This window comes from Oryctolagus cuniculus, chromosome 14, assembly GCF_964237555.1.
Source record: "Oryctolagus cuniculus chromosome 14, mOryCun1.1, whole genome shotgun sequence".
NCBI lineage: Eukaryota > Metazoa > Chordata > Mammalia > Lagomorpha > Leporidae > Oryctolagus > Oryctolagus cuniculus.
In genome coordinates, this window is record NC_091445.1 from 63,197,897 (window position 1) to 63,213,314 (window position 15,418).

General features: G+C 56.1%; 1 protein-coding gene across 4 annotated transcripts in view; it reads right to left on the bottom strand.

Annotated features, from left to right (window-relative positions):
• Positions 1–15,136, bottom strand: part of GDNF (glial cell derived neurotrophic factor) — a 28,561-nt gene extending 13,425 nt beyond the window's left edge. The window contains exons 1-2 of one of the 4 annotated variants that reach the window (XM_051853517.2): positions 14,036–15,136; positions 9,422–9,520 (exon numbers count right to left, since the gene is read on the bottom strand). In XM_051853517.2, coding sequence (XP_051709477.1) covers positions 9,422–9,520; positions 14,036–14,096 — 160 coding nt within the window. In that variant the 5' untranslated portion in view covers positions 14,097–15,136. Of the gene's footprint in view, positions 1–9,343; positions 9,768–14,035 lie in introns of those variants that run through there. The other 3 variants (XM_051853515.2, XM_051853516.2, XM_051853514.2) reach the window with 3 other exon arrangements.
• Positions 15,137–15,418: the final 282 nt, after the last annotated feature.

Sequence of the window (15,418 nt, forward strand, 5' to 3'; positions counted from 1 at the left end):
TGGGATTCTGTGCTCAGCTTCCCTCCACCCTCCCCAGGGGACCAGTGGAATAGTGGGTAGAAGGAACACTGAGCTCCTTAGGGAGGAGAAGAAGGGTCTAAGAGATGACAGGAAGATGACAAGATGACAAGGGTGAAGAAAAAATTTATCAATTGAACTTGTTTGATAGATTCCTGTGGTCGGATATGAGGGACTTTCTGCTGCCCAGTGAGCAAATGTACTGGAATCTCAAAGACTTTCCAGGTAACCAGATATGGGTATCATTCTAAAACGACTGCATTTGCAAAACTCCAATGCCTGATTTCTCTCCTTGCTGATGTGTGGGCACAGTCAGGAGAGCTACATCTGAGTGTCCCACGCTGAAACAGGCATTCTGGGGCCTAGACCGTGTTGAGCCACTCAACCCTGGTAAGCCCCAACTTCCCCATCTTTAAAATGGGGACAGCCACACTTCCACCTCCAGGGCAAGATTGATATGGTCACGTAGAAGAGATCAGCCCAGCGCCTGGCCACAGACAGCACATAACACACAGTGCCTCAGAAGCCCACGTGGTGATCACATCTGACAATTCTCCAGCCGTGTTCCAGCCCAAAGACGAACCCTGTAGTCTCTAGACAAAGCAAGATCACCTCTGAGGGGATCCAGGCATTGGCCGCTTTTCGGTCTAGCACATTCTACGGAGCAGTGTCTTCTGTGCATAGCTTGGGGTCCCTGGCATGGAAGCCTGGGGGCCAGAAAGCTCAGGTCTGTCTGGGGAATCTGTGTTGCCTCTTCCAAGTTCTTAGAAATACCTGACAACTAACCACACAACGTCAAGAGTCCACAGCCCACGCTCAGTGGCTCTGTGTCTTTGAATGGAGGCACATGTCCCTCTGCAGGGTGGCCATGAGGGACGCAGAGTCTACCTCCTCAACTGCACAGGTGCATTCCTAACGTCCGTGTGCCTGCGCGTGCCCTGCACTGGGCCCTCCTTCCCCACACCCCTCTTCTCTTCCCCGCTGTGCTTCTCTCACAGAGGTGTGCTGCTTCTCACCTGGCTCACACGTTTCACTGTGCGGGGAGAACACCTTCAGGTGCCACCCAAAGACACTCAGGCATCAGGGCTCCTGGGGACAAACTGATACTGGATGCTGTTGTCTGATGTGAACAGAGGGCCTCACGAACACTGTAGTTCAGGGATGCTCACCCAAATTGAATCGTTTGGAAATAATCAGATGGATCCAAGAGGAAGGGCAGTTTGGAGTACAGTAGGCAAGACAGCCCCAATTCACAAAAATCTCAGTGCCTTGGGGGAAAGCCAGGCTTGGGAACCAGTCCAGATGAAAGAAGACTAAAGGTAACAGACAATCAAATGCAACTGATGATTCGGGATTCAAAGAAGCATAAGGAACATTACCGTCAGAGCTGGAGAAATCTGAATCAGGATTCTCTCTCGGGTAAGAGTAGGGTATTCATGCTAAACACCGTGAGGCTGGGATCGGAACTGTGATTATGCAAGGTTCATCTTTGTTCTTAGAAGGTATGCACTTCATGTTGTGAGGTTCACAACAAACTCCCAAATGGTTCAGGAAAAAAAAGATGAGGCAAATGCCAAAAGGAGGTTTTGGGTGTTCATTGTTCTTGAACACTGACTGAGAGGGAATCCCACGTGAACAAACCCAGATATAGGGTGCTTTATCTGCTTGTCTGTCCATCCGCCCATCCATGTATTCATTCATCTTATAATTAGGGTCCCAGACCTGTGACAATCACCATGGAATACCATGGGGTATATATCGGCCTGCACATTTGAATTGAAAATGAAGTCAGGCTTTTTTGACCAAAAGTCAATGTATTTGGGCAGATTAATTGGATAGTTTTTGGTGAATTAAATAAGCTAAATTGGAAGGACCAAGGTTTTACCAACAACAGATTTAAAGCATAGCAACAGTCTCTGAATGGGCAGGAAATGGTGTTTGATATAACAATTTAAACTCATGGTGAAAACTGTAGACGTCCACTTAAAAGAGCACAACAGTTTTTCCAACTTTGTTGTTGGCAAGTTTGCAGGGGAAAATGTTTGAAGACCATGACATTGCAAACCAGGCCTTTCCACCTGGCTTCTCTTACTATAGTCACGCCAAAGTGGGTTCTGCCTCTCCTGAGCTCACCCTGGGAGCAGTTTCCCAGTGATGACCCGCTCCCTGCTTTTGCAAATAGACTGCAGTTCCCAAGAGGACAATTGCCCTGGGACTTGCGCAGTCATGCTTAGTTCCATGTGAGCATCCCCTCTTCCTGGGCAAGATGGGAGTGCTCTGAGACCAAGTATTTCCCACAAGGCCTCCCAAATGCTCCTTGCCACCAGACGAGACTTTGTGGTTGCAAAGCCTTGGGGAATTGTCTCTCTTTTTGTAAAGCATCCATACTCGTTTTATAAGGACACTTGGAGAAACCCCCATTTCTCTCCTTAAGAAGTCCTCCTCTGAGCTCTGAAGTAGCTATTAATACTGCCCAGGCCCCGGTGGCCCAAATGGAAATCAAAGACAGAGACCCACAGGGAGTTGAAGAAGAGTCTCTTTCTATTAGTTTGCTTCTTTGGTTTTCCTGGAAATCTGTGTTTTAGGGATGGCGAATGTATTCCCAACAAGCCAAATGTTTGTTTTCTTAATCTACTAAACTGGGAGCAAAGCCTGTGTTACACAGAATATACTGGCTGGGTTCTGGCTTCACCAGCGATTAGATTTGTGGCCTTGATGGGCTCTCTGCGACTCATTCCTTCACCTGTCCAATGGGGATACTGGTATCTCCTCTGGTTCAGGAGAGCTTGAACCTACCTGTCTAACCTGTTTGTTTAGAATGGAAGTACCTTTATGGGCAGGGAAGAGGTGCCATGGCACTAACATTAATAGTAAGATTCATTTGTGGCTTTTCACCTACTTGAGAGCTAACAGGTTAATTGGTTGGGCCTATGCCTAGAAGCTTTTTATAACAGGAGAGCAATATTCAAAATGCAATACGTATGCTATGGACCTTACTCAGGCGCAGTCTGAGGACTTAGGGAACATTTGCCACAAACCAGCTCTGAAGCCAATTCCCACGTGCTGTCACTGTCTGCCCCAGAGCCACCCACTGCCATAGGCAACAGAGCAAGTACCTTCTCCTCAATTTTATAGCATCTCAGAACCCGGGTGCTGCCTGCCCAGGCCTCTGAACTGCCCATCACTTCTCAGCACCGCTTCCCAGGAGGTGGGGGACTCGTCTGTCCTCCTTGCAGCCACCATCTACCCCTCCTCTAGTTCATGAAAACCAATTTTCTGATGCTGCTCACTGGACTACAATGACTCCCTTTCCTTTGCCCATCCCTTCCCACTATCATCCTGCTTGTCCCAGCTCAAATCCTCCCGCTTCTCTGAAATCTTCCTTGCTCTGAACTCCAAAGCCCAGTGGCTTCATTGCTAGTACTTCTCACCATGACTGCAGCTAACATAAACCCCTCATGACAGACACATCAACCTGTCTGACGGATCCGCCCAGTCCACAGCCCATCTGCCCATCTGCCTATCTGCAGTTTACAAATAGATCATGGGCCATCTAAGGTCATAGTTGACCTTTTAAGGCTGTACAGCACCTAGCACATGAAAGACATCTAAGAATCCCTTATTGGCTGCGTTCAAGTAATTAATTAATGAATAAGTATTTTAATCAAATGAAGAAGCCATGAACCATGAGTGCTAAATACACAAAAATCGAAGGAAAATTAGGGAAGGAAGATACTGGATACCTTTTGCTAGCTAAAGTGGAATCTTTTGAGCATATTGCACAGGCTGTTGGGTCAGTCTGCCAGTTCCAAGTCAGCTTTAAATGGATTTCTCAGGTCTGCATCGGACACAGCAGTTAAGATGCCACCTGCGGACCCCGGAGCTCTTACCACACTCTCTGGCTTTGACTCCCAGCTCTGCGTCTGATCCCACCTTCCTGCTAATGGGCACCCTGGGAAGCATCAGGTGATGGGTCAAATACTTGGGTCCCTGCCACGTGGGAGAGCCAGATTGAATGCCTGGCTACTGGTATCAGTTTTGCTCAGCCCCAGCTGTTGCAGCCATTGGGAGAGTGAACCAGCAGACACAAGCTCTCTGTCTGCCTCTGTTTCTGCCTTTCAGAAAAGAAAAAGAAAATGATTCCTCTCCACAGCAACAGTTTGAAATAGGTCTCTGGAGTGGGGCCAGGGTCAGATATTGGTCCTGGAAGTCAAGGAAGGCATCGTGCCTTCTAGAAACATCTGAGATGCTAGGGTGCACCTGCATCCTGGCAGTGACGATGCCTGTGCCCCACACGGAAGGACCATGGTTTGCAGCCTGGCTCTGGCTCCTGACTCCAGCTTCCTGCTGACGCAGGCAGCAATCATGGCCCAAGTAACTAGGCTTCTGCCACCCCCGTGGGAGACCTGCACTGCACTCCCAGCTCCTGGCTTTGACCCAACCTTGCCATAGCAGGTATCTGGGGAGAGAACCAGCAGATAGGCATGCACGCTCTTTCTCTCTGCCTCTCAACCAACATAAAAGTAAACTGCAGTCTGACGTGCAGTTTCTTGATTCCAAGAGACCCTTCCCAAGGGATGGAGCCATTTTCCAGCTTGGGTAGACACTTTATTACAGTACTGTTCATTCATACAGTTCATAAGCAATAAGAACCGGCCGGCGCCGCAGCTCACTAGGCTAATCCTCCACCTGCAGCGCCGGCACCCCGGGTTCTAGTCCCGGTTGCTCCTCTTCCAGTCCAGCTCTCTGCTGTGGCCTGGGAGTGCAGTGGAGGATGGTCCAGATCCTTGAGCCCTGTACCCGCATGGGAGACCAGGAGAAAGCACCTGGCTCCTGGCTTCGGATCAGCGCGGCGTGCCGGCCGTAGCAGCCACTTCGGGGGTGAACCAATGGAAAAAGGAATACCTTTCTCTCTGTCTCTCTCTCTCTCTCACTGTCTAACTCTGCCTGTCCAAAAAAAAAAAAAAAAAAAAAAAAAAAAAGGCAATAAGAACCAATGGTGGATCAAGTGTATTTATTCTGTATTTATAACATTAGGTTTGAAAGCTTAACATTTAATCAGCTGATTACACTAGATGATTTCTTAGCTGAATAAAGGCAGGCTGAACAAGTACTAAAAAGTTTCTACTGGGATTATAAAACATCTCACATTAACTGTCCGGCTGGATTATCTAAAACAGAAATGCTTCGTCTTCATATGGGCAGACTCCAACCCACAGCTTGCTTATCACTAGCACAGGTGGATCTGACCCTGCCCTGGCTGCCTTCTTCCCACCAGGAAGAGGGCCTCCCTGATACGACCATGGGATTCTGGTGGGAACAATTCCACGGGAAGTATGTGGGCTCAGAGACTGGGGAAGGCATGGAGCTATGAAACCGAGGAAGAGCCAGGGCAGCTGACCCGGGGGCAGAATCCCCGGCAGCACTGGTCTGCCTACGTGCTGACCAACCCACTGCAGGCCCAAAATAGCCTGCGCACAGGCCTGCATTTCTTCCACTCTCTGCACTGGGTCATGTCATGCAAAATTCCCCCCTTTAGAGCAGTGCCCTGACAGACATGTGGCAGAAAGGGGGTTCACTGGGAGGCTGGAAGGAGGAGAGGCCGAGGACCACTTAGGGTATGCATCTGGGGAGCCTAGGCTTTCCAGAGCAGTGTCTTATTTCACTCTCATACCAACCCCACGCACCCTTATCTCATAGATGAGGGAATCGTCAAGAAACGCTGAATAACAGCTGGTCAAACTGCAAGGCCGGGACCCAAGCTCTGGTCTGGTCTGGATGGGTTAACTTAAGCCCCTGCTTGTTGAACCTCCCTGGTTTCTCGCTCTGTGCCCTCCCCTGCACATGGCAGGATGTTACACCCAGGGCACAGGCTCACGTGGCCATCTTGGGAATTATACTGCAGCTGTAGCGTGCTGTACATAGGTTTTTGTGGGCTAGCCTGAGACCTTGACAGCTTGGTTTAAAAGATTGTTACTATAGGGAATACTGTGACTTGTGGCCAAACTGGTGGAAGAGAATCCCACTGTAATATAATAAACTGGGAGTTAGCTGCAATCTCAGCTGAACAATGCTCAACGTCTCTTCTGGTTGGCATTTAGTTGCATGCAAATTAAGGGCACCTTTGTGGCCCAAGGTCCCTTCATGCTTTGTTTGTCACATGTGTTGGAAAGTAGCTTCCTCAAGGGCATGGACTTCCGTCTCTTTGATGAACCAAGGTATTCCTAACACTTAAGACAGTGCCGGCGTACACAAACCATTTGCTGAATGAATAGATGACTCATTTAGATCACAAACATTAACCACATGCCCTTTATGCTTTTACTTGTGAAATCCATTCAGAATTGCGATGGTGACTATGAGTATAATTAATAAACTCAGACAATGCCATACAACCTGGTTTTAGTTATTAGTTAAAAATCTCCCTATTTAAAGTGCTTCCCCTCCCATATAAAGCACATTTCAGTGGGCTGGGGAAATTTGGTGCCAGCTTTGGCAGACTCTCAGCATGGATGAATCTCTGGACTTAGGACAAGTGGTTTTACCCCTTGTAAAAGGGGGTAAAGCGTCTCCTTTCAGCTCTCAAATGCTCCTACATCTGTGAGTTTCACCTTGTAGATCCCTCACACCCTTTGAAGAAGACACTGGTGAAAAGCAGAGTAAATGTAGCAAGGGCAGCTAAAAAGAGAAAAGTCTTGGATGTCCCAAAGGGGGAAAAAACCCACTAGTCTGTGAGTCTAGACAGCTTCGAAGGTGGTAGGGGAGGTGGCCCTGGACTATGGACCACTTCATAGCCAACCTCCAGGCAAGTGAGCCACCTGTTCATACTGTGAACACACTAGGGATAAAATTCTGGATGTTTCATTCACAGTGGAGCCAGCAGAACACAGATAACCTCGAGGGTGAGTGTGCAGACAGGTAGGGTCCCAGCACCTCTGAAAAGTGCAGGATTATTAATGTGGCATGCAAGCCCTTTTATGTGATCACTAAGCTCCAAGTATTCGAAGGGAACTGGAGGCATCAGAATTTATGGTACTTTCTATTTTCAAATGAAATTCAGTGACTTAATGTTTTTCTCCATAAGTCTTAACCAGTTATGCCGTGTCCAGCACAGGATATAAACTTCAGCGCTGTGACAGGGGTGTGTTGACACTGGTTGAGTGTCCAAAGTCTGCACACTGTCATTATTTTGCCTTCCCTGCGCTGACAGCTTGCTACCGAATTGAACATACCTGGAAAGAAGTCAATTTGGCTTAGAATGCAGCTGTTTCTCTTTGGGAACGTTTCTCTTTCAGGTTTCCTCTAGGATCTATTGGGTCTTTGCATAGCTAAAACAGAACTGGGCGTGTTCTGCTGGTTCAAATGTAGGCAGAGTAATCAGAATCCTGTCCACTGATGACTCTGTGTCAGTTCTGGCAAAGGAAAGCTACTCTCCTCCCCCACACAGCGTGCCTTCCCCACACCTTTAGTGTGGGGATTAATGCTAACTCACTTGCTTTGTCGAGTGTTACTGGGGATGAGCCACAGGTTTTCCTTCTGTGGATATTATCCAGCCATGCTGATAGAACCCTGGCTGTTCATTAGGTTCACTAGGGGGAATATATGTATTTCCAGAGGCTCCCACCAAGTCAATCAGAATCGCCTGGGGTGAGATCCAGTCTTTATAGTTCCCCAGGGGATCCCCAAAGAATGGCTGGGATAGGAATGTATAGGCCAAGGGACAAATCCCATAGTTGCTGATGTTTCAGATCAGAAAGGCCTCCTTTTATTGAACAGCTATAAAGGTTCAACAAGTTCTAAAGTAAGTAACTTGTTCATAGCCACAGAACTAGCTGAACACCGAGCCAGGACCAGGAGCCAGCACTAAATAAACCTAGGTAGGCGGGCTACAAATATGGCACTTAAACCTCCAGGAATTGATCAGCTGCACAACCAGGCACAGTTTTCTCTCCTGAACCTTCAGGCTGGAGACCTAGCACCTGCCACTGCCTCTGTTCCCCTGGCCCGCCCGTTCCAATGAATGAAGGGACAGTTATGAACGCTTATGCGTTATGCTCTGAAGCCGCTGGCTTCCCATGTAGATGTCCATTGGCCAAGTGTTTCTGCACACTAAACCTGTGCTGGAGAGGAAAGCCTTTGCAGATAAGGCTGTATGGTGAACTGACAGAAGCCCTTGGAACGGGGATTTTAATTTCAAGGGACCACCGTGGCCTCTTTGTAACCCCAAATCACTTTTGAAGTCTTAATCTGACCGATTAAAAAAAAAGCACTTTTTGTCCTGGGGCTTCTGGAAGAAGATTAAGCATAAAATATCAGATTTCTTGGACTGTTTGCTGCCCCTGAGTTTCGGGGATTCTTGGCTGATAGCTGACTTGGACCAGGCGCCCACTGCGGCGCTTGTACAGGTGCAGTCACCTTGGGGGATAATCCGGGCTGGGGGAGGAGTAGCCAGTGTGGTACCCTGGTTATCTACAGCTCCCTCTCGCCCTCCTCTGGGGTTCTGCCAACGTTTCCACTGCTACCTTTTTCACACTCCAAAAGGCTCCGATAGCCACTATAAGTCATGCAGCAATACCCCATTTTAACGCAACAAAGGGCTGACCAGAAGAGAGCAAACGGTATCAGGCCGCAGCTGCCGTGTCCTGATTGGCTTGCTTCTAAACTCAGAAGGAGCCGGGCTTTTCTCAAGAGTCAGCGTGGTCATCTGTGAGCCCCGGCTTTCTGCCCTAGTCCCGGCCAGCACTACGTACCCCTGCGACTTCTTCCTAGAAGCAAACTTTTCCGAGCAGACCTGACACTCCCCAGATGTTCCTGCTGGAAAGAGAGGCCCTTCTGCCTTCTCTCTGTCTCTGGCTTTTGTGAAAAACCTGGCCTCTCGGCTTGCAGAAGCAGTTTAGGATAAAAGTGCAATAGTTTTCAGCATTCAGCACGGCCGGGCACAACACAACTGATACAGAGCTTTGGGAAAAAGAAACTTAAAGATGGGTGCCTGTCTACGGGATGGGGAGAAGTGGGGCCACCTGGGCGTGTTCCTGTGGCGCTCAGAATCTCTGTTCACCGAGCAGCTAAAGGGACAGCATGAACGCTCCGTACTGTCCGGGCTGGGCAAACCAGCATTGGCATACACAGGCAAGGCGTCCGGGGCCCTTGGGCGGCAGCCGGCAGCAGGGCACCTCCAGGGAGGCTGCGGCACCCGCCGGGCTTTGCCCGCGGGGCCAAGAGGCACACAGCCGTCCGGGCCGGTTCGGGGTGCGTGCAGGCGGCGCGTGGGGGGCGAGGGGGGCCACAAGCGCGCCCCCCACCGCGGGGAGGGAACGGTTCTTACAGTCACGGCTCAGCGCGAAGGGTGCGCGGCGGCGGCCGAGGGAGCGGTCTTCGGCGGGCGCCTCGGGAGGCCTCTTACCGGCGGGCAGCGGGAAGGCGGACGCGGTGTGGAGCAGCACCAGGCAGACAGCCACGACATCCCATAACTTCATCTTAGAGTCCCGTCCGGCGGCGGCACCTGCGCGGGCGAGCGGGCGGGCGGCGGAGGAGAGAACCGCAGAAGGCGCGTTAAGCTCAAGTGCCCGCGGCGCGGCATCCCCGCGGGTCCCCGCGTCCCCCTCCGAACTCATCCCCGCCCGCCCTTCTCCGGCGCCCGCTGCAGGCCTGCGGCTCCTCGGGCGTCCCCCGCCCTCCTTCGGAGCGCCCTGCTCGCTGCGTCTCCCGGGGAGCCCCAGGAGCAGTGCTCACTCCCCGTCCAGGCCACGGCTGACCTCTGCCTCCTCTGCCACCCGGTCCCAAGGGTCAGATTTTTAAGCAAGGCTGCTGCCCTCTGCACCGCTTCGGCCGGTAAACGCCCTCTCCCCCTGGGCCAGATTCCTGGCCAGGCCTCTCCGCAGGCGTGTACCCCATTTCCTGGGGGGGGGGTGTCAACCCAGCAGACATCACCCTGCGTCATCTGCCCAACCAGAGACCCTCCCAGCCGGGTAGCTCCGGAAGGTCCCTGGGGACCAGTCGTTTTCTATGGCTTAAAAAAAAAAAAAAAATCAGGCGCGACCCTGGGCCCCCGGCCCCACTCCTAGCTAGGCTGGAGGAGGCTGGAGGGCACCGCTCACCCCGGCCGCCCCCCCCCCCCCCGCTTCATTCCCCCACCTAAATACACTGCCACAGGAACAAGAAGTTAGTGAGACTTGGGGACTCTGAGGCTGTGCAGGAATATCTGGGTTGAGTTAGTCAACTACCCGAAGCATCGAGTCGGCTTAAAGTATTAGGTCCACCTCTTAAGGTTATGGACGTTAAGTGACGCGTGCAGGGGACCAGCGGGGCACACGGTCCGCGCTCTGCATAGCCTTTGCCTTTGCTGGTAGGCAGGACTTGACATTTCTAATCGTCCCCGGTAGACCCGAACCCCCGCCCCCCCCTCTTGATTCCATTTTATTTCTTCAGGTTTGAGAGACTCTAACGCTAATCTCTTCCCCTCCCAGAGGAGTCGCTGGCTCCCAGAGCCCCAGGCGCGTGAGCACCTGGGGGGGGGGGGCGGCTAGAAGGTACGGTGTCGGGGTGCAGCTCGTGCCTCGGTTTATATTCTCAGGCCGCACACCCCTAGGAAACAGGGCCGCGCCTGAAGCTGCGCCAAGCCCCATGCAATGAGGGGGTGTGGAGGGGCCGAGGAACCAGTCTCTTCCCCCTCCAGGGGACTATGGTGAGAATTTTCAGGCGGAAACTGAAAGTCATGCAGTTAACCCCCCCACCCCCACCAACAACCCACACCCTAGGTAAAGTGGATTTAGAGGAAAACCTGCAAGTGGGGAGAAGATCATTTCCAGGTAAATGCAACAACTTTCCCTTGCATTAGTTAACAGGCGCCTCCGCCTCCCTTCCAGACCCCTCCACTCCCCACCCACGCGCCTCTAAGTTCCACGTGGAACCCCAGGTCCCAGGCCCGGGTGCTGGCCACCCGGGAAAGCGTTAAATTCAGCCGCCACCTCCCACCACTGCGGAGACAAATGCATTTTCCATCCCTTGGACTCTTCGCCCCGCAGCTGTTGGGTTCGCGGAGCGGAGGGACTGGGAACCCCCAGGTCCCGCGGCCCGGCGCGCCACATGCAGTGCGGCCAGGTTTGCAAACCCTGGGAAAAGCGACGTCTCTGGGTCGCGGCGGGCAGGCCCAGGAACACCGTGCCAGGCTGCGCCTCCCGCCCCCTCGGTGCCGAGTCCCGGGTGCGTGCGAAATGGCTGGCGGTGGGGACCCACAGCTAGGCGCACGGCTAATGCGCCATCCCAAATCGCGGTGCCCGGCGGCAGGAAGCGACCGAGGCACCAGACTTCCCTTCCGCATTAAGAGAGTTTTTCCTTTTTTTTTTTTTTTCCTCGCTTGGCCAACCGAGGGCTTTTTAAATTGGACGTGGAGGTCCTCAATTAGAAGTGTGGCGAAGCTGGCAAAGGAGGAAACAGTGGAAAACTCCCCGCCTCGCCAGAGGAGGCTCCCAGCTCCCGCTCCCGCCCGGGGCCGGGTGCCGCCAGCGCCCCCAAACAGCTCCCCCGCCGAGCCGGGGAGGGCGCATTCCTCACTCTGCGCGCCGCCGCCGGGGCCCTCTCCAGTCCCAGCGGCTCTTCAGTTCCCGGTATTTGCAGGGCGCGCGCGGGGGGGCGGGGAGGTCTGGGACGGCGCACACAGCGGTCTCCCTAGGACATTTTTCTCTGGGCCCCTCTGGGCCTCCCCCCGCGGCGTCCCAGTTTGTGTCTGAATCCTTGCCCCGCACTTGTCTGCAGCCGTTCGCTGCGTTTCCCTCGCAACCACCGCCTTTGCTACCCGTGCAAATCGCTTCACGCGCTGCCACGTGCGGAAACCCAGTTCAAGTCCTCCCGGCCAACTGAACCCCGCACCCTTTCTTGCGCCCTGGCAAGGCTGATCCTCCCGTGAGGTCGGGCCCAACGCTCCCCAGCAGGGCACCGGGTGGGTCCCCCGGCAGCGTGGGGGGCGAAAAGCACGCCCCGGAAAGCCCGCGGAGTCTGCCGAAGCCGCAGCTCGCCCGCCCGCCCGCCGGCCGTGGGGGCACTTCTGAGTTCCCGGCACCAGGGGGCACCAGAAACCGCCCGAGTCCGGCAGTGCCCACGCGGCCAGGAGGCTGCGTTGTCATTTTAAGTAAAAAACGGGAGAACCACCACTCGCCCCACAATCCTCCCTAAATTGACAATCGCCCATGGCCCTTTGATGTCCTTACCCGCGTGCCTGCGGCGCAGGCTCCCACCTCGCCTTTCTCTCCCGCTTTTCCCTCTCCCGATGCGCTGGGTGCTGCCTGGGCAACCTGCTTCTTCTGGACACCTCCCCCCCATCTCCCCTGCGACCCCTCCCCTCCCATCCCCCCAGCGCTCCCCGGAGGCTTCGCAGCGGGTGGGCGCTCCCGCCGCCCTGCCTCCCCCTCCCCTCCTCCACCTCACCCCGTACCTGGCTGACTGGGAGGTTGGTTTGGGCTTTGCCTTAGATCCAGGTCTTAGGCAGAGAAAAAGCAAGCGTGGGGCAGGGAGCGGGGTTTGCTATAAACTTGGGGGTTTCCTCCTGCGGCAGGGACAGAAATTACGGACAGCTCTGTTGCCTTTCTGAACTGCGCCCAGTGCCCTTGCCTGATGCAGGGCTCACTCTCCCCTTAACTCCCCGCGACGGCGGTGCCCACGATGAGGCCTGGAGAAAGAATGCGGGGCGCCGCTCGCGGGCAGGCTGCGGAGGGGGCCGGAGGCCACCGCACCTCCTGCGGCGGGGGTGGGCTAGGGACGCGGCGCGCTTCCCGGACACCCGACACTTGTCACTTGTTGAAAAGGCGACACCTCCCACGCCTTGGCGAAGGCGCGGCGAAACAGCCAGTGCTTGGTGGAGGGCGGGGTGGGGAGACGCAGGCGGAAGCCCCGTGGCTCCCACTTTGCTGGCCTTGCGGGACGGGGTGTGTGCGTGAGGTGGGAAGCAGCATCTCTTCCTCGAAACACTCGAAGTGCAAGTTCAAACCACCGAGCTGGAGTCGAGCGCGCTCCAGCACACCCGGGGCCGCGGGGCCGCGGGGCCGGGGGGTGGGGTGGGCGGAAGGGTTGTGTGTGGCCCTGGCACCGAGCAAAAACGCAGGGAGCTCACAGCGGGGGCAGCCCCCCGCCCGCTCTCCAGGGATCGCACAGCGGCGAGGCTTTGGGAGGTTTGCGGGGACAGACAGTGTCCACTCCCGGCGCGGACGGGGGTTTCCTTTACACCGGGTGGGGTTGGAAGCCCAGCCACGGCGGAACCAGCCCCCAGGTGGTGCGAGGCAGTGGCTGGGAGGGAGGGGGCGCAGAGTAAGGGGGAAAAGAGGTCACTCCAAGAACCTCCTGGACGGCCCAGGGGAGACCCCGAGGAGTTCCCAAGTCTGTTGGAAACGGAGACTTGAGTGTGGGACAGCGCGGGGAGCCCATGTCCGTGCCTAGACGGGAGCGGTTACAGGGGCTGAGCGAAAGAGAGAAGAGGCTGTGGCTTTGCAGGACCTCGCCCGAGGCTGCGAGCCCTCTATTTTTAGGATCTCAGCGCCTTAGCCGCAGTCGCTCCCCGGGCTTGCGCTCTCCTCCAGAACCGACCCAAACTAGCTCAACAGTTAAGTTACACTCGCCGCACGGGATCTCTAGGCAGCCGGAGAGGACGCTCCGGGTGGCTTCCGAGATGAGCCGAGCCCCGCGCCGTCCAGGGACTTGAAAGAAGGGCGCCCAGCCGAGTCGGGGAGGGAACTCGCCCCTCTCCGGCATGGAGGGGTTCAGGGGCATCAGGGCCCCCACAGATCTCTGCCCACGTGGAAAAGGCAACCTGCCCCTCCGTACTGCTAGCCTCGCGCGCGCTCGCTCTCTCTGGTCCAACTTCTCCCTCCCTGCCCAACCAGGGATCCCTCTGTTCTTCCCGCTCTCACCGTCCGCCTGTCCCGGGGTCCAGCCGCGCCCTTGTCTCACGCACCCCGCAACCCGCCGCTCCCGCAGGCGACGCTGGCGGCCCCTCGCCCCCTCCACCCCGGCCTGCTCCCCTACTCACCTCGGATCCGGTCTCCGCAGACCTCCAGTTGGACATTAACTCCAGGTGCCCCGAGTCCCATCCAGGAGACCCATCCGGGCCGAGGGCAGGAGCGCGGCGGAGCTCCGCCCAATAGGTCAGGGGTTCGAGTTCGCAATCTTGGGGTCGCGCGAGGCGGCGAGGGCGCGCAGGAGGCGGTGGCCAAGGTTCCAGCCGCCGCCGCGGCAAAAAAGGAGAGGGCTGCCGACACCTCCCCCGCCGGACCCCCGGACCCCCAGGAGCCCAAGTCCAAGCAGCCGCTGCCCCTGCCCTGGGAGGGGGGTGACGCGGCCGCGCGCACCGCGCTCTTGGCCGGGGCTGCGCGGGCCCGGGGCGCCGCGGGCGGCTCAGCGGCGGCCGCCGCACTCTGCGCCTCCTCGGGGCGCAGAGCCTGGGAGCGCGAGACGGGCCTGTCTGATGCTGCGGCGGGAGCCGAGGTCTTGCCTGGAGATCCGAACGAGACACCACGTCAACCGGCGCGGGGAGTCCCGTGAAGACATGAGGGCGCCAGGAGCGCAGGCTGGTCGTCGAGAGCCCGGGCCAGGGGGCCGGGTGGGGGAGGGGAGGCGCGGGGCCCCGAGAGGGGAGGGGTCGGGAGGCGGCGGCGAGGCCGGCGGTTGTGGCTGGGGTGGGGGGGAGGGCGGCGAGGAGGCGCCGGGCTCCTGAGGCGGGGGCGCGGGGTGCGAGTGGGTGACGCGAGGCGGCCCCCTCCCCGGGGTGCAGGGAGAGCGCTGAGCGCGTGCAGATGCCGCCGGGCTAGCGCCGGCCCTGGCCGGGTAGATCCGGAGGAAGAGTGCGGAGCTCCGCTCAGACCGACCGAAGGGGGCAATCCGAAGTTGACCGCTGCGCCCGCGCGGGGCTTGGCCTGGGCGCCGCGCGCTCCGAGGGAGGGCGCTCTGCCGGGTGCAGGGCTACCCTGGGCTTCCCTCGCGCCTGTCGAGGGCTGGCGGCGTCCTCGGAGTCTCGCCCTCTCGCTTTTTTCTGCAGGGCAGAAGGCGGCGGCGAGAAGGGGGAGCTGCGGCCCGAGTCCTCCTAGCCCCACGGCGGGGAGAGACGTGGAGCGGCCCAGGGAGGGAAGCCGAGTGTTTGCCAGGGGAGGCTGCGAGTGGGAATGAATTTATAGGGCGCTCATTCCGTGACGTGCCCTCCAGTGGCTTTTCTGATTCGCTTTCTGACCTAAACACACGCTAGTTTAGTCCCCATGCTAGGGCCAACACGGTCTCCAAATATCTACTGGCTGAAGTCAGAGGCTTTGCATATCATCTATTACACGGCAGGCAATGAAGAAGGCTTCTGAGGCTGGCGGGCTCCTCAGCCCTAGGTTCCATTTTCATGCTGTTGTAATCCAATAGCAGCCACAGGCTA